General features: G+C 42.4%; 1 protein-coding gene across 1 annotated transcript in view; it reads right to left on the reverse strand.

The window, feature by feature from the left end:
* Positions 1–17,278, reverse strand: part of LOC124545278 (cell cycle checkpoint control protein RAD9A) — a 43,966-nt gene extending 26,688 nt beyond the window's left edge. Inside the window, exons 1-3 of the mRNA XM_047124162.1 lie at positions 17,130–17,278; positions 15,401–15,606; positions 14,984–15,305 (exon numbers count right to left, since the gene is read on the reverse strand). Coding sequence (XP_046980118.1) covers positions 14,984–15,305; positions 15,401–15,606; positions 17,130–17,163 — 562 coding nt within the window. The 5' untranslated portion in view covers positions 17,164–17,278. The remainder of the gene's footprint in view (positions 1–14,983; positions 15,306–15,400; positions 15,607–17,129) is intronic.
* Positions 17,279–19,189: the final 1,911 nt, after the last annotated feature.

Consider the following 19,189-nt stretch of genomic DNA (forward strand, 5'->3'; position numbering starts at 1 on the left):
CTCCAAGTGAAGCTATTAACCTATCCATTACACCGTGCAACCAGACTATGTAATTTGATTTTTTTAAATATTGTTTAGAATCACGCAAAATTTTGAAGTTTCTTTTGTCAATGACTCGCAAACATGGGCCCACCAGTGTGAATGGGTGCAGGGTGTGATATCTGTGATCTCAATCTACATCACTGTATATTTGGTTTCAAAAAGTCAGTCCCACCACTGGGGACCTCTTCTTGTGAGACTATAAAAGTAAGATTTTTTTCGTAGCCTGCCTGAATTGTTATTTACTCTGCCAACCACAACCTAAATTCATTTAAATCTGCCTACTGTATTCTTGTCTAGGTCTCTGTCTATAATTTTTACCCCCACCTTACCACCAATTCTTCATGCATGACTCAGGATGAGTCTTACCAACCAATCCATTCTTTAAGTCCAGTTGTGCCATATATTTCTTTTTTCCCAAATTGGCTCAGTGCCCCCTCATTAGTTATTCGATCTACACATCCAGCCTTAAGCACTGTTCTGAGGCACCACATTTCAAAAGCTTCTATTCTCTTCTTGTCTGAACCGCTTATCCGCTTATCGTCCACAATTCACTTCCACACAGGGCTCCGTTCCAGACAAATACCTTCAGAAAGTATGTCCTTTCATAGCCATTGCTCTAACCGAGTTCTCCACACAAACATCATCACTGAATTAAAAGTTTCAATATTTCAGTACCTCCACTCCCACCCTGAAACTGCATTCTAAAAAAAGAGTATATATATATATATATATATAAAACAAAGATGATGTGACTTACCAAACGAAAGCGCTGGCAGGTCGATAGACACACAAACAAACACAAACATACACACAAAATTCAAGCTTTCGCAACCCACGGTTGCTTCGTCAGGAAAGAGGGAAGGAGAGGGAAAGATGAAAGGGTGTGGGTTTTAAGGGAGAGGGTAAGGAGTCATTCCAATCCCGGGAGCAGAAAGACTTACCTTAGGGGGGAAAAGGACAGGTATAGACTCGCACACACACACATATCCATCCACACATATACAGACACAAGCAGACATTTGTAAAGGCAAAGAGTTTGGGCAGAGATGTCAGTCGAGGCGGAAGTACAAAGGCAAAGATGTTGTTGAATGACAGGTGAGGAATGAGTGGCTGCAACTTGAAATTAGCGGAGGTTGAGGCCTGGCGGGTAATGAGAAGAGAGGATATACTGAAGGGCAAGTTCCCCTCTCCGGAGTTCTGACAGGTTGGTGTTAGTGGGAAGTATCCAGATAACATGGACGGTGTAACACTGTGCCAAGATGTGCTGGCCGTGCACCAAGGCATGTTTAGCCACAGGGTGATCCTCATTACCAACAAACATTGTCTACCTGTGTCCATTCATGCGAATGGACAGTTTGTTGCTGGTCATTCCCACATAGAATGCATCACAGTGTAGGCAGGTCAGTTGGTAAATCACATGGGTGCTTTCACACGTGGCTCTGCCTTTGATCGTGTACACCTTCCGGGTTACAGGACTGGAGTAGGTGGTGGTGGGAGGGTGCATGGGACAGGTTTTACTCCGGGGGCGGTTACAAGGGTAGGAGCCAGAGGGTAGGGAAGGTGGTTTGGGGATTTCATAGGGATGAACTAAGAGGTTACAAAGGTTAGGTGGATGGCGGAAAGACACTCTCTGTGGAGTGGGGAGGATTTCATGAAGGATGAATCTCACTTCAGGGCAGGATTTGAGGAAGTCGTATCCCTGCTGGAGAGCCACATTCAGAGTCTGATCCAGTCCCAGAAAGTATCCTGTCACAAGTGGGGCACTTTTGTGGTTCTTCTGTGGGAGGTTCTGGGCTTGAGGGGATGAGGAAGTGGCTCTGGTTATTTGCTTCTGTACCAGGTCGGGAGAGTAGTTGCGGGATGCGAAAGCTGTTTTCAGATTGTTGGTTTAACGGTTCAGGGATTCCGGACTGGAGCAGATTCGTTTGCCACAAAGACCTAGGCTGTAGGGAAGGGACCGTTTGATGTGGAGTGGGTGGCAGCTGTCATAATGGAGGTACTGTTGCTTGTTGGTGGGTTTGATGTGGACGGACGTGTGAAGCTGGCCATTGGACAGATGGAGGTCAACGTCAAGGAAAGTGGCATGGGATTTGGAGTAGGACCAGGTGAATCTGATGGAACCAAAGGAGTTGAGGTTGGAGAGGAAATTCTGGAGTTCTTTTTCACTGTGAGTCCAGATCATGAAGATGTCATCAATAAATCTGTACCAAACTTTGGGTTGGCAGGCCTGGGTAACCAAGAAGGCTTCCTCCAAGCGACCCATGAATAGGTTGGCGTACGAGGGGGCCATCCTGGTACCCATGGCTGTTCCCTTTCATCGGTGGTATGTCTGGCCTTCGAAAGTGAAGAAGGTGTGGGTCAGGATGCAGCTGGCTAAGGTAACGAGGAAAGAGGTTTTAGGTAGGGTGGCAGGTGATCGGCGTGAAAGGAATTGCTCCATCACAGCGAGGCCCTGGACGTGCGGAATATTTGTGTATAAGGAAGTGGCATCAATGGTTACAAGGATGGTTTCCTGGCGTAACAGATTGGATAAGGATTCCAGGTGTTTGAGAAAGTGGTTGGTGTCTTTGATGAAGGATGGGAGACTTCATGTAATGGGTTGAAGGTATTGATCTACATAGGCAGAGATACGTTCTGTGGGGGCTTGGTAACCAGCTACAATGGGGTGGCCGGGATGATTGGGTTTGTGAATTTTAGGAAGAAGGTAGAAGGTAGGGGTGCAGGGTGTCAGTGGGGTCAGGAGGTTGATGGAGTCAGATGAAAGGTTTTGCAGGGGGCCTAAGGTTCTGAGGATTCCTTGAAGCTCCACCTGGACATCAGGAATGGGATTACCTTGGCAAACTTTGTACGTGGTGTTGTCTGAAAGCTGACGCAGTCCCTCAGCCACATACTCCCGACGATCAAGTACCACGGTCGTGGAACCCCTGTCTGCCGGAAGAATGACGATGGATCGGTCAGCCTTCAGATCACGGATAGCCTGGGCTTCAGCAGTGGTGATGTTGGGAGTAGGATTAGCTTCAAGGAATCCTTGTAACCATTGATGCCACTTCCTTATACACAAATATTCTGCATGTCCAGGGCCTCGCTGCGATGGAGCACTTCCTTTCACACCGATCACCTGCCATCCTACCTAAAACCTCTTTCCTCGTTACCTTAGCCAGCTTCATCCTGACCCACAACTTCTTCACTTTTGAAGGCCAGACATACCACCGATGAAAGGGAACAGCCATGGGTACCAGGATGGCCCCCTCGTACGCCAACCTATTCATGGGTCGCTTGGAGGAAGCCTTCTTGGTTACCCAGGCCTGCCAACCCAAGGTTTGGTACAGATTTATTGATGACATCTTCATGATCTGGACTCACAGTGAAAAAGAACTCCAGAATTTCCTCTCCAACCTCAACTCCTTTGGTTCCATCAGATTCACCTGGTCCTACTCCAAATCCCATGCCACTTTCCTTGACGTTGACCTCCATCTGTCCAATGGCCAGCTTCACACGTCCGTCCACATCAAACCCACCAACAAGCAACAGTACCTCCATTATGACAGCTGCCACCCATTCCACATCAAACGGTCCCTTCCCTACAGCCTAGGTCTTTGTGGCAAATGAATCTGCTCCAGTCCGGAATCCCTGAACCGTTACACCAACAATCTGAAAACAGCTTTCGCATCCCGCAACTACCCTCCCGACCTGGTACAGAAGCAAATAACCAGAGCCACTTCCTCATCCCCTCAAGCCCAGAACCTCCCACAGAAGAACCACAAAAGTGCCCCACTTGTGACAGGATACTTTCCGGGACTGGATCAGACTCTGAATGTGGCTCTCCAGCAGGGATACGACTTCCTCAAATCCTGCCCTGAAGTGAGATTCATCCTTCATGAAATCCTCCCCACTCCACAGAGAGTGTCTTTCCGCCATCCACCTAACCTTTGTAACCTCTTAGTTCATCCCTATGAAATCCCCAAACCACCTTCCCTACCCTCTGGCTCCTACCCTTGTAACCGCCCCCGGAGTAAAACCTGTCCCATGCACCCTCCCACCACCACCTACTCCAGTCCTGTAACCCGGAAGGTGTACACGATCAAAGGCAGAGCCACGTGTGAAAGCACCCATGTGATTTACCAACTGACCTGCCTACACTGTGATGCATTCTATGTGGGAATGACCAGCAACAAACTGTCCATTCGCATGAATGGACACAGGTAGACAATGTTTGTTGGTAATGAGGATCACCCTGTGGCTAAACATGCCTTGGTGCACGGCCAGCACATCTTGGCACAGTGTTACACCGTCCAGGTTATCTGGATACTTCCCACTAACACCAACCTGTCGGAACTCCGGAGAGGGGAACTTGCCCTTCAGTATATCCTCTCTTCTCGTTACCCGCCAGGCCTCAACCTCCGCTAATTTCAAGTTGCCGCCACTCATTCCTCACCTGTCACTCAACAACATCTTTGCCTTTGTACTTCCACCTCGACTGACATCTCTGCCCAAACTCTTTGCCTTTACAAATGTCTGCTTGTGTCTGTATATGTGTGGATGGATATGTGTGTGTGTGCGCGAGTGTATACCTGTCCTTTTTTCCCCCTAAGGTAAGTCTTTCCGCTCCCGGGATTGGAATGACTCCTTACCCTCTCCCTTAAAACCCACACCCTTTCATCTTTCCCTCTCCTTCCCTCTTTCCTGACGAAGCAACTGTGGGTTGCGAAAGCTTGAATTTTGTGTGTATGTTTGTGTGTCTATCGACCTGCCAGCGCTTTCGTTTGGTAAGTCACATCATCTTTGTCTTTAGATATATTTTTCCCACGTGGATTGTTTCCCTCCACAACCATAAGCCAAAGGGAAACTGCCTTTGAGGGCTGTATGGGATAATGGTGAATACTGAACACAAATGAGAAGAAAATAAGTTGGGTAGGGGACAAGAAACTGGAAATGGAAAGAGTCGATGAAGGAAGTGGTTGTTGTCTTTGACACGGGAGGCTTGATTCTGGGCAATTGGTTGGTGGTGTTGGTTAATGAGGACCGAAATTCTTTCAGTAGAGCCACAATGTAGCATCCAGGATTGTTGGGATTGGGAATTTTGGGGAGCATGAAGAAGGTGGGTGTTCTGGGTATCACAGGGGTGAGCAGGGAAATGGATTCAGAGGAGAGATTCTGGGAAAGCTTTACGCAGGGATTGGAGGTTGTGTTGGACTTCTACGATGGGCTCACTCTGGCAGAGTTTATGGGTGGAGTCAGACAGTTGGCGGAAGCTTTCTGCAAGGTAGTCTCTGTGATTCATAACAACAGTGGTGGAAACTTCGTCTGCAGGCAGGATGATTAGGTCACAATTTGCTTTGAGGTTCTGTATGGCTATTCTTTCTTCTACTGAAAGGTTGGTGTTCTGAGAAAGGGACCTGGGGAAGGATGGTGAAGCTAAGTTGGAGCTAAAAGACTTCCCAAAAAGTGACCTGTGAGTAGTTAGGTGGGGGGGGGGGGGGACAGGGGGGGCGGAGGAGGAGAGTATTATGGTTAGAAAGTGGACTGTGGTATGAACTGGAAGATGTGGGATTCAGTGTTGCAATTAGGGTGGTTTTGGTTGGAGGCATTGGTGTGCAAAGAAATGCTTTCATTGCAGGGATCAGGAGAAGAAGAATAGGTCTTTGACAAGTCCAGCAGGGTTAAATTTGGATGTAGGACTCAAGGTGAGGCCTTTGGGTAGGACTGAAACTTCTGTGGAGGTGAGGGTTTTGGTGGAAATGTTAGCAATAGCGTTATGAGAGTTTTGGGGATGTGGCAAGTTGAAAAGGTCACCAAGTTAGGGTTTAGCTGCTATGAAGAGTGGATGAGGAGGAACACTGTGAGTATGGTAGTTCTCATATTTGTTTGTAAGGAATGGAAAATAATTTTGAACATATAGATTCATTTCTTTATTCCTCTGACAAAATAGCTGCAGCCCTAAAAAGAATACCATCTTTTACTCATTTAATTTATGTTTGGAAGGCATTACAGTCCCATTCAAATACCAATTTGTCCATTTTGGCTTCGGTTTTCCATCTTAGCCTTATGCAGCTCAGTGTAATTCTGGATTATTTCATCTTCATGGATAGAAGCAGTTTATTCCCCTGATCAAAATGGACTTAACTGTGTGTCCATGACGACATCACTGGCAGTGGTGCTTCACAAAATTTTTATCATACGGCAGGATGTTTGTTTATCATGGCTCTTGTGCTCTTAGGACAACTTCTATGTTCAATGTACATTGGATTACAGCTCCAATACAAGTGGGTGGTAGCACAAAATTGTTGGCAAAATGTTTTGTATTGATTACTGGGGCAGCAATTGTTTAACGCCATTTGCTCCACATTATGTTGTCTTTTATTTCTTTGTTCTAATCATCGGACAGAAATGAAGCAAACAATTCAGAAGCTCTGCAAAAAGTTCAGTGACAGATACCTATCTTAGCTGAAGGTGGCAGTTAGATTCAAATGTGACAGCTCTCCATGATCATGGCACCATTGCTAACACCTATACTATCTGATTTGATAGTGTAACTGACTCTGAGCAGTCTGTCCCATATTTGAAGGTGATTGCTATGCTGAAATTTGATAGCTGCACTTTTTGGAAGTTTCTGCAGTGATGCTGGCATTATGCATATCAGAATCACAAAGTGCAAATGAGGACAACTACTTTGTAGAAGTCAATATCGAATTGTAAAGCATCAGTCGCCAGAGACTAATGTGGACACTGTGGTAGATGACTTTTATTAGGCTATCCATAGCTCTACATCTTCACTTTGTAAACAAAATATGTATTTATGGAGTAGTCCAGCAGGATGATTCAACAGCCTTGCCACAGTGGTAACACCAGTTCCTCTCAGATTGCCAAATTTAAACACTGGCTAGGACTTGAAAGAGTGACCATATGGACTGTTGAATGCTGTTTGTTAGTGATGTGCACTCAGCACTTGTGAGGTCAATTGAGGAGCTACTTGACTAAGAAGTAGCGGCTCCAGTCATGAAAACTGACATGCCCCTCCATAGCTGCATCCAGTGATGCCTATTGGCTGGGGATGACATGGCGGTCGCTTGGTATCACTGGACCTACAGAGGCCTGTTTGGATGGAGTACGGATCACTAGGAAAACACCCACTCATAATATATACTGAATGAACTCCTCTTGTGTACTTAGACGGGTGCATAGTAGATCATACATACATCTAGCTCTCTTGTGACCATTTATTAAAATTCACACTTTTTCCAACATTCCCTGAACTATATTCTTAATTTAGTTTCCTTTCTAAGATACTTAAAAATGAAAATCTCAATTTCCCCACTGCTGTTTACATTACATCCCCAGTGCAAGTATATTAGCCTCAATTCATTACCACAATAAAATTCATTATTTAGAAAGTTGCACATAAGGGAGATGTAATATTACATTTATACAGAATCCACTACACACAGTGTTAACCAAGAATTTTTTTCCTTCTCAAAATCATATTTTGAAATTCAGTTTATCCTGCCACAGGTTCCTTGAACTCATTACAAAGTAACTTTCAGTCTCTTGCTCAGTTGATGCAGTACTGCTGGGAAAATCTGTAGATTCCACCAGACAATGTTCATCTCTCTACCTACCCGTGCACTACTATCCCTTCCCCTTCTCCTCCAGATTGCTACTTGCATCCCATGTGATAGTTGCATTCTGGCCCGAGATGATGTATTTGGCATTCATGCGTGCATGAGGTGTGCTTGCTTGTGTGCATGAATGATGTGTTTCCTTCTTTTACTGATGAAGGCTGTGGCCGAAATCTTTATGTAAGTGTCTTTTAATTGTGCCTGTCTTCAACTTAACGTGTCTCCTTTATGGCCAATGGCAGTATGTCTTCTCCTACATTGTTGAAAGTAAAATATATTTGGCCAGCATTGGTTGTAAACAGCTTAAAAATATACTTACAAATTATGTTCCAACCAACAGACACATTGGCGGATTATTATACAAAAATTTCCTTCACTAGCAAACCTTATCAGCATTTAGTGACTAATCTGTAAATTATTATGGCCATGATAATGTAAAGCCCTCATTTTAATAAATAATGAAGGGAGTGAGGTAGGCACATATTATATAGTTATTATGTTCAGATACCTGATGCAAATAATGAATTAATTAGTCTTGACACATCCTACATATGCTAAATACTGCAACATAAACAAATATCTATGTTTTAAGTTTTCAGAAAACTGACAATTCAAGTTGTAAACAACAAGCAACAGAGTGGATACTTACAGATTTTTAAGAATGTTGGTGCAATAACACCCTATGATAAAAGAATTATACTCTAAAGCAATAAGACTTCATTAATAATCAGCTAATATATTTTCTAGTTACAATGAATATGTTCACATTATTGTCAGTTTTATCATAATCAGTACTCTCAGCCCTTTGTTATCACTGCTGGATAGAGGCACGCTCTGCACCTTTCTACATATTACAGTCTTATGTAATACTCATCACTTTTGCTTCTGCATTTTTTCTAACATTGTCTATCCAACTTTTATTTACATGTCTGCCTCAATATTTGCTTATCTCTTGAAGGCCAAGATTTGCACACTGAAAGCTCATGCTACACTGCCATTAATTAAAATTGGCACTGTACACTTATTGTAAACTGCACACTCCAGGTGTATCAGAAGTTTACGTCTGAATACTCCTCTTAATATACAACATATACTCCAAGTTGTTTTTACTCTTCTATTTACTTCTTTTGCTGTCATCTTGCTGTTGTTTTAAACTACACTAAATAGAAAAGCCATCAACTGGTTCAACGAATTAATTTTAATGTTCATCAACATTATTTTAGTCTTATTATAATTGATTTTCAGGACTAATTTTAGGCTTCCACTTATTAGGTTCTCTTCAGCTGACTCCATTTTCAATCCTGAATTTTTTACATGAAGTCTAATGAATGTGGTAACATTAACATACACAGTATGTACTATCAAAGAGATAGAGGGGCTGGCCAGTACTTACCTCAGCTCAGTACAGCCAATAGATACACAAAAAATAGAACCGAAAATTTACGTTCCTAGCTTTCAGAACAAATGTTCCTTCATCGCGGAGGAGAGAGGGGAAAGAAAGGGAAGAAGGGAAAGTGAATTCAGTTACTCACAACCCAGGTTATGAAGCAAGAGGGACAGGAAAACAAGGAGGGTAGCAAGGATGGAGGCATGGTTGTCAGAGGGAAGCCAAAGATATTCTACTGTAACTACTGTGCCAGCTTCAAACCAAAGAGGATGCATATAGAAGTAAAGAGGTATATAGTATAAAGATAAATACAACTATGTAGGATGAAAAGATGCGTGAATGGCTAAAGAGGAAAGGGAAAGAGGAGAAGATTGAAGAGTAAATGGGAGTGAGGTTGTTTAACGTAGGTTCAGTCCAGGGGGATGGTGGGATGAAAGGTGTGTTGGAGTGCAAGTTCCCATCTCCGCAGTTCAGAGGGACTGGTGTTAGGTGGGAGAAGCCAAATGGCACATACGGTGTAGCAGGTTCCTAGGTCCCTAGAATTATGCTGGAGGGCATGCTCTGTTCTGGGTATTGGACATCTCCTAGGCGGACAGTTTGTCTGTGTCCGTTCATGCGCTCAGCCAGTTTAGTTGTTGTCATACCGATGTAAAAGGCTGTGCAGTGCACGCATGTCAGCTGATAAATGACATGTTTAGTTTCACACGTGGCCCGGCCTTGAATTGTGTATGTTTTACCAGTAGCGGGGCTGGAGTAGGTGGTTGTGGGGGGATGCATGGGGCAGGTTTTGCAGCGGGGTCGGTTACAGGGGTAGAAACCGCTGGGTAGAGAAGGTAGTCTGGGAATATTGTGGGGTTTAACAAGGATGTTACGGAGGTTAGGGGGGCGAAGAAAGGCAAATCTGGGTGGTGTGGGAAGAATTTTGTCAAGGGATGATCTCATTTCAGGGGTTGACTTGAGAAAGTCATATCCCTGGCGGAGTAATTTATTGATGTATTCGAGGCCAGGATAATATTGGGTGACAAGGGGGATGCTTCTGTGTGGTCTGGGGGTAGGAACATTGTTGTTGGACGGGGAGGAATGTATTGCTCGAGAGATCTGTTTGTGGACAAGGTCTGCAGGATAGTTGCGGGAGAGAAAAGCACTGGTAAGGTTATTGGTGCAATTGTTGAGGGATTCGTCACTGGAGCAAATACGTTTGCCACAAATACCTAGGCTGTAGAGAAGGGAGCGTTTGATGTGGAATGGATGGCAGCTATCAAAGTGAAGGTACTGTTGTTTGTTTGTGGGTTTGATATGGACAGAGGTGTGGATGTGAGCTTCAACAAGATGAAGGTCAACACCCAGGAAGGTGGCTTGGGTTTTGGAGAAGGACCACATGAAATTCAGATTTGAAAAGGTTTCAGGTGGGAGAGGAGTGGGAATGGATCTGACCTTTCTTGTCACCATAGATGCTACATCCCTTTACACAAACATCCCACATACCCATGGTCTCTCTGCCCTTGAGCACTACCTCTCCCAACGCCCACCCGAAGATCTTCCAAAAACCTCGTTCCTTATCACACTTACCAACTTCATCCTCACCCATAATTACTTCACTTTTGAAGGCCAGACCTACAAACAAATCAGGGGAACGGCCATGGGAACCAGGATGGCTCCGTCCTATGCCAACCTCTTCATGGGCCACATGGAGGAGGCTTTCCTGAAGACCCAACAGCTGCTTCCCCTGGCCTGGTATAGGTTTATAGATGACGTCTTTGTGGTTGGACTCATGGTGAAGAAACACTCCTCAATTTCCTCTATAACCACAATTCATTTTCAAATCTGAATTTCACCTGGTCCTTCTCCAAAACCCAAGCCACCTTCCTGGATGTTGAACTTCATCTTGTTGAAGCTCACATCCATACCTCTGTCCATATCAAACCCACAAACAAACAACAGTACCTTCACTTTGATAGCTACCATCCATTCCACATCAAACGCTCCCTTCCCTACAGCCTAGGTATTCGTGGCAAACGTATCTGCTCCAGTGACGAATCCCTCAACAATTACACCAATAACCTGACCAGTGCTTTCCTCTCCCGCAACTATCCTGCAGACCTTGTCCACAAACAGATCTCCCGAACAATACATTCCTCCCCGTCCAACAACAATGTTCCTACCCCCCGACCACACAGAAGCATCCCCCTTGTCATCCAATATTATCCTGGCCTCGAATACATCAATAAATTACTCCGCCAGGGATATGACTTTCTCAAGTCAACCCCTGAAATGAGATCATCCCTTGACAAAATTCTCCACACACCACCCAGATTTGCCTTTCGTTGCCCCCCTAACCTCCGTAACATCCTTGTGAAACCCTACAATATTCCCAGACTACCTTCTCTACCCAGCAGTTTCTCCTGTAACCGACCCCGCTGCAAAACCTGCCCCATGCATCCCCCCACAACCACCTACTCCAGCCCCGCTACTGGTAAAATATACACAATTCAAGGCAGGGCCACGTGTGAAACTACACATGTCATTTATCAGCTGACATGCGTGCACTGCACAGCCTTTTACATCGGTATGACAACAACTAAACTGGCTGAGCGCATGAACGGACACAGACAAACTGTCCGCCTAGGAGATGTCCAATACCCAGTAGCGGAGCATGCCCTCAAGCATAATTCTAGGGACCTAGGAACCTGCTACACTGTATGTGCCATTTGGCTTTTCCCAACCAACACCAGTCACTCTGAACTACGGAGATGGGAACTTGCACTCCAACACATCCTTTCATCCCGCCATCCCCCTGGACTGAACCTATGTCAAACAACCTCACTCCCATTTTCTCTTCAGTCTTCTCCTCTTTCCCTTTCCTCTTTAGCCATTCATGCATCTTTTCATCCTACATAGTTGTGTTTATCTTTATACTATATACCTCTTTACTTCTGTATGCATCCTCTTTGGTTTGAAGCTGGCACAGTACTTACAGTAGAATATCTTTGGCTTCCCTCTGACAACCACGCCTCCATCCTTGCTACCCTCCCTGTTTTCCTGTCCCTGTTGCTTCATAACCTGGGTTGTGAGTAACTGAATCCACTTTCCCTTCTTCCCTTTCTTTCCCCTCTCTCCTCCCTGATGAAGGAACATTTGTTCTGAAAGCTAGGAACGTAAATTTTCGGTTCTGTTTTTTGTGTATCTATCGGCTGTACTGAGCTGAGGTAAGTAGTGGCCAGCCCCTCTATGTCTTTGTTAGTATCTGTTTCACATCTTTATAAGAGATTTTCCATTAATCATTAGATCACAGTATGTACTATGATATAATAACAAACACCCCATGAACAGTGGACCTAAGTGTAATAGGGTGGCATACTCGCCTCAACAACGGGACATCCATATCATAGGTGCTGCCATGTCGGAGGTGTAGCTGTGGAGGGACCAGATTAACTTATGGTTTCTGGACAGGAACAGCAGCATTTTCAGTAGCTGGAAGGATAACAGTCTTGAGGATCAACTCATTTGCCCAAGCAACATCAGCCAACATGCTTCTATGTCAGTGCTGCAAGTTGGCTCGTACCGGGGAAATTGCAGCCCTATAGTTTCTCAATGACATGCAGCAGTAATGTATGGTTTAATAATGATGGTATCCTCTTGGGTACAACATTCCATAGATGAAACAGATTCTGGGGGAGATTCCACAGAACGCTATTGTCATCAGAAAATACAAATGTGGTGTTCTAGGAGAAGTGCACAGAATGTTAGCTCACTTAACCAGGCAGGTAGGAGAGAATTTAAAAAGAAAGTGGATGGTCTGAAGTTGGATATAATATGAAATAGTTACGTGTGGTCGTACGAAAAATAGGATTTTTGGCCATATGAGCACAGGATTGTCAACAAAAAATCAGACAGAGGAAACACTGGAGCACAGGGCTGATAATAAATAAGAAAAATGACTGTGGGTGGACTACTACGAACAGCATAGTGAACAAGCCAAGTTTAATACAAAGCTAAATTCCAACACAACAGAACAAGTATGTCTGTCTGCTAGCTCCAAAGATGATAAAGATATTGAAAAACATGTCTGATGAGACAAAAAAATTGTTCAGTTTCTCTGGGTAGATGAGAAATTAATTGTGATGGACAACTGGAATTTAACAGTACAAAAAGCATGAGAAGGAAAAATAGTACGAAAATATAGACTTAAGGAAAGGAATTAACGTGGAACTCTCCTGGTAGAATATTGCACAGAGTTAACAAACAATCGAAACCGCAGGTAGGAATATCAACACTGTAGAAAAAGACAGATTGCTAATTACCGTAAAGAAGACACGTGAAGTTACAGATAGACACAATTAAAAGACTCTTACACAAAGCTTTCAGTCACTGCATTCATCAGTAAAAGAGAGATACACACCATTCATACATACAAGAAAGTACAGCTCCTGCACACGTGACTGCCAACTTCAGCATCTCGGGCTGGAATGTCACATTTACAATTGCAAAAGCTTGCTTTAAGAACCTTGACACACGACTATACATGCAACATCGGGAGGTTGTAAATAGATAACATAATGGTAAGACAGAGAATTTAAACACAATTTTAAACTGCAAAACAGTTCCAGGGGCAGATGTGGATCTGACCCTAATATAGTGACAATAATCAGACAAAACTGGGAACGACTCAAAAACCACAACTGCTTGCAAAGTTGCTGGCTTTAAAGGAAAGCCGTAGCTGCTGATAGGCCAGCATGTCTTCAGTGGCACCGACAGCGGCATCTGCAAATGCAGCCACACCACCTAGCGCCCATCATTGATTCTCATGCCATCTGTTGGGTCTACAGACTCACTACATTAGGATACCAGATCCCTCACCCAGAATGGTTGCATAGGGCTGGAAGTGCCAGAGACAATGGAGGGGGAGGGCAAACAGTGGCACGGGTTGAGGCCTGGCATAAAAGCCTCTGCTTCCACGCACTGAGCAGGAGCAATGGTATAGATGGTAGCCATGGATGGAGCACATGGGCATGCCAGCACTCCAAATGCCTCAGTGTCCACCTCGAAAGGCACAGTCCATGGGTAGCAAACACTGTGGTTGGCATTATGAATGTTTTGCCCCACACAAGCATGTCCGCACAGCTACGTTCCATGGGCTGTGGGGTCAGGAGGTGGAGGAGAGTACATGGCAGCTGCCCATGGAGGAGTCTGCCAGGCTATGTCCCTTTTCTGTGCTGAGAAACAGCATGAGTGGAGCTGTAGTGGTGCCTGCTGCTAAGTGTATGCACCACATGCTTCACTTTGACATTTAAAGGAGGGCTGAAATGGCAGACTGGTGCTTGAACTGGAGGTGCAGAATTGTTTGAAATCTGCCGCTATGGAGCATGGTCCATTGTCCAGCATGATGGTGTGGGGGAACTCCTATGAAGGCTCGAATCTGGGTGAGAGCAGTGAGAGTGGACTTGGCAAAAAGAAATGGGCCACCCATGGAGCACGTAGCGGATGACATGCCGCAAGATGGGGTTGCGACGTGTCTGCAGCTATGTGGTTTTTTGTTTTCTTGGTACCCTTCTGACACTCCTATTATATATAATTTTAAAAATCAGCAGTCACTTAAACCTACTGTAATGAGGTAGAAACAACGAAGACATGTAATGGCATGGAATCCAAAAACTAACTACATATAAACGTACAAAATGCCCTGCTACTGGTTTTAAATTAAATATGCAATGATGCTAATACATACCTATCACTTCATCATTATAGCTTTTCAACAGTGCCTTCCCTGAAGTAACTGACAGTGATATTTTAAAAATCAGCAGTCACTTAAACCTACTGTAATGAGGTAGAAACAACGAAGACATGTAATGGCATGGAATCCAAAAACTAACAACATATAAACGTACAAAATGCCCTGCTACTGGTTTTAAATTAAATATGCAATGATGCTAATACATACCTATCACTTCATCATTATAGCTTTTCAACAGTGCCTTCCCTGAAGTAACTGACAGTGATATTTCCTCCTGTGTCAACTGGAAGTTATGCACAGCATCAGCAAGTATTTTGGCTTCCAGCAATAACTTATTAGGTACATCATCCACTGGATAAACAGCTTGCAATGTTTCACATTCAAGTATTGGCATATAGTGTGTTTTCACTACATTGTGACGGCAGCGTAGTTCAAAAATTAATTTTGTGCCATCACGCTCAAGATGAATCAAACATGTTTCCACTTGTTTATCTAAATTTGCTGGTGAACGAATAATTGGAGCACAAGACTGCAAAATAAAACACAGTAGGCCTAAAGTGAGTGAAATAAAAGGTAAAGCTGTAGAAAACATATACGTAACTACTGTAATGCAGTAACTCATACCTTCATTGATATTTTACATTTTACTATTTCCTCATTATCAGTGCTGGTTTCCCTTTTGTAATAGGAACAGAAAGCCTTTGAAAATGTAAATGTAGCATATGCTGATCGGGCAGAATTCACACTCCTAAAAGCAATGCCATCTTTTTGTGGTTCTACATAAAGTTCATCCCCAATCTTTGCTAATGATTGTATTGCTCTTGCCAGTACTGCAGAAACAAACAAAAATGTATATCAGTCTATTTTTCAAAAAAGCTCTTGATATGTTTTTCCATTTTAACCTCCTGTATCTGATTAAAGCACCAATTACAATTTTATAACCAATTTCAATATTTAAAAACAGTTCAAGATGTAACATGGAATTGGTCCATAGTTCCTGTCTGTCTGTTAGTGTACAGCTAGACTTCTTCCATACCCCAGAAAGTTCTCACTCATGATGGAATTAATGGAACATTATGTGTGGCTGAATTAACGATATACGTAAGTACTTAGATCTCAAGGCATAAAATGGTATGACTTTTAAATATGAAAGTGGAGTAAAAAAAGAATTTTTTATCATAATTTTAATCTATCCTAAAATGATACTTCTGCCAACTCTGTACTATACTTATTTTCCCAGGTGCCCAGTGATAATAAACACTGGAGTCAGTAAATGCAGATGAGAAATGCATGGGAATTTCAGGAATCAGGAGTCATTTGTTTCCCCTACCTTCTATATCATTTTTTTTCTGAATCACAAGTACTTGTAAAGGTATATGTTAGTAGCTATTACATAAGTTTGTGCTGCAAAAACAAATAAATTATTTATGGTGTGCATTTCTGCTACCAATGGTAAAAAGGTAATTATTTGCAAATTTTGATATATGTGCAATGTATCTTAAATATCAGTAGCTGCTAGTGGGAGTCACTGATTGTGTAACACATCATTAATCACATTTCACGAGTCCCATGGAGAGTGCTCTCTCAGACGAGGAAAGAAGTTAAATACGTTCCTTTAATGTAATAGTAAAGGAGTATTACAGTACTAATTAGGCCTGCAGATTAACTTAAAACATTAAATTCAGAGATTCTATGTAGATATTCTTCACTAGAGCAAGAGGAGTCACCCCATATAAAGTTCATTAATTCCGTCTCATACTCCAAACTGTGATCTATATGACATTTAATGTGCTCTGGTAGGTTGCTGAATACATGTATATCAATGTATGATACTCATTACTGTACTAACATTATCTCCTGGAATTCGTTGTGGAAGTTGTTTTTGGTCCTAGTGTTGCACACCTTAAGCTTGCTGTTAATATGTGCAAAATCGTCACTCTATTACCTCTTGTTTCGTTACATGCATGTATACAGTTACCACCTAATATTATTACAAATAATGACCAAATTATAAAAACAGTGTCATACAACATACATATTTACGAAGACTCGTGCGTGCAACAAAACTAATTTATGTAAACGCTAGGGACAGCATTGATAGGTTACTTGCAATACACCAGGGTGTGTTATATACTCAATGACTGAGGTATCATATCATACAAGTTCTTGCACTTGATTGCACGAAGCAATTCTGTTCGTAAGGCAGTACAACTCTAACATTCCCTCTCGATTAGTGCTGTTTAATATATGGATTGTGGAGGAGGAGCAGAAGATGTTTATTCATGCAGTTTGAGGCACTGCATGGAATGGAACTAAATATTAAATTCTAGCATAAAATAAATAAATCGCAAACCTTTCACATTCAAGCCCGGGATGATACACTTCATAATGTGACAATATAGACATACATGATTTACATATTTTTTCGGTTCACTTATCACACATTGTTTATACTATATCACCATACCCATAACATAAACAAATGTTAACCTCCTACCACTACCAAAGATTATTTGCAAATTGAGTGTCTACCAGCGATGTTTGTATAACCATGCTACCAATGCTCTCTGGTACTTACAAACTCAGAGTTGCTTCTATCCTCCCCTAGACAAACCTGTGTATAGACTCTTTATCTCCCACTAAGGCTTGTTACGACTAATTTTTTTACATGGTATTTTTTGTCGCCCTAAACGTTACAAAGTTCTGTCCACGATCTGCGATTGTTCATGATATTACACGTATGTTGGTAATGCGTTACCGTGTCGAGTTCGACGCAGCCAATGGGAGGGTATTATGTGCTAGCCAATGGGCAGCTGTTAATCAGATTTGGTTTTATGCCGCTATATTCGAAACTTTTCGGGTTATGCAGAAGCGCTTCCTTCACGTTTTTGCCACAGACAGGCGTTTCTGTTATTGTTACATACAATACACTTTTGTTGAAATGTATTAATTATTTTTAAACATGGAATCTTGGTCACGATAACGAACTGATGTACAAACTTTACGTCTTCGAAGCGTCTATCATTCTGACTCTGTGTATTTAAAAGACTATGCACTATTTCCCATCATTTTCTGTTTCCTGGTATTGTTGTTTTCTGTAAAGACCACACTGGCTCTCCACTCTGTGACACAGATGTATGTAAAATGAATGATAGATTGGCGACGTGAAGCACTGTTAAGTAGGCTCTTGTACCGCATGTGATTTATCTTTGGGTTAATGTGGCTTAGAGACAGTTCCTTTCGAAGTGCAATGTGTCTGTCCTTCCTCCATGGAGTCTTCAATGAATGTGGCCTCAAATCTAGTCCATTGACTGTATGAAAAATAGTTTCGTTGTTTCTCGGTAGAGTTTTATTATCGTGTACTGATAACTAGACGTGGAATACACTGCAAGTCACAAAGTCAAAACATGGTTATTCATGCATAACACTGTTACAGCATAGCTTTGGTACAAGAAGCAGTATTAACAAGTGACTGTGGCAAAAGAGCAAGAAAATAAACAACAAAATGTATTGTATGTAGTAAGTTGTTCGCATAGTAATTAACCTAGAAACCTATTACTGCAAAATTCATCATTAACTGAGCCACTTAATTTATGAGTTTCCTTACAATTACATTTGATTATCTTATCTCTTAAAATGGCTTCGAGACAGAGCCATATTTATCATTTCTGAATCACAGGGCACACTATAAGAGTAACAATAATGGGATTCTGCAGCTATCTCCCTTGGTCACCAAGCATTACAGTTGAAACAGACCTTATTTTTAACACTAGATTACAGCAGTTAACATCCCATTCCCACCTAAGCGATTAAACCGCGAACAATCTGGTACATCATTTCTGAGTAAAATCGAGAGTTACCCATCACTTGTTAGTGATAAAAAAGAGTGTTAAGTAGTCTATATTTCATATCTTAATGCGTATGTACGTAATTCACAGAATCTAATGTCCCACGATTTTTACTCAAACAAATCAGCATTAATTTTATTTCAAAACGTACCCAAGACTAATTAAACTCAACTCGTAGGGAGCTCGGTATATCTCCACCAGTATTCACCTGAAGATACGCAGAAGATTAAGGGCCGATATATTGTGGCAGCCGATTACAAACATCTGGAAGTTCCTCCGAAATTTCATAGAACTAACTCAAACAGATGGAAATATCGTTACTAAAGACCACTGAGTCTCTGAATGACCTCTACCGCATATCATTTTATAAATTTCCAATAATTAATACATTTCCTCGTCATGTTAGAAAATCAGCCACAGATAGATTCATTAAATAGGAATAATTTTGTAGACTCTCTTACACAATATTACTTGGTATTTCTATTTAAAACCCATAATATTACAATATTTTAGAATTTCATATACTTCAGGTTGCTTTGGTTGGGATACAGTGAAATATGGAGTT

Source organism: Schistocerca americana, chromosome 8 (assembly GCF_021461395.2).
Source record: "Schistocerca americana isolate TAMUIC-IGC-003095 chromosome 8, iqSchAmer2.1, whole genome shotgun sequence".
Lineage (NCBI taxonomy): Eukaryota > Metazoa > Arthropoda > Insecta > Orthoptera > Acrididae > Schistocerca > Schistocerca americana.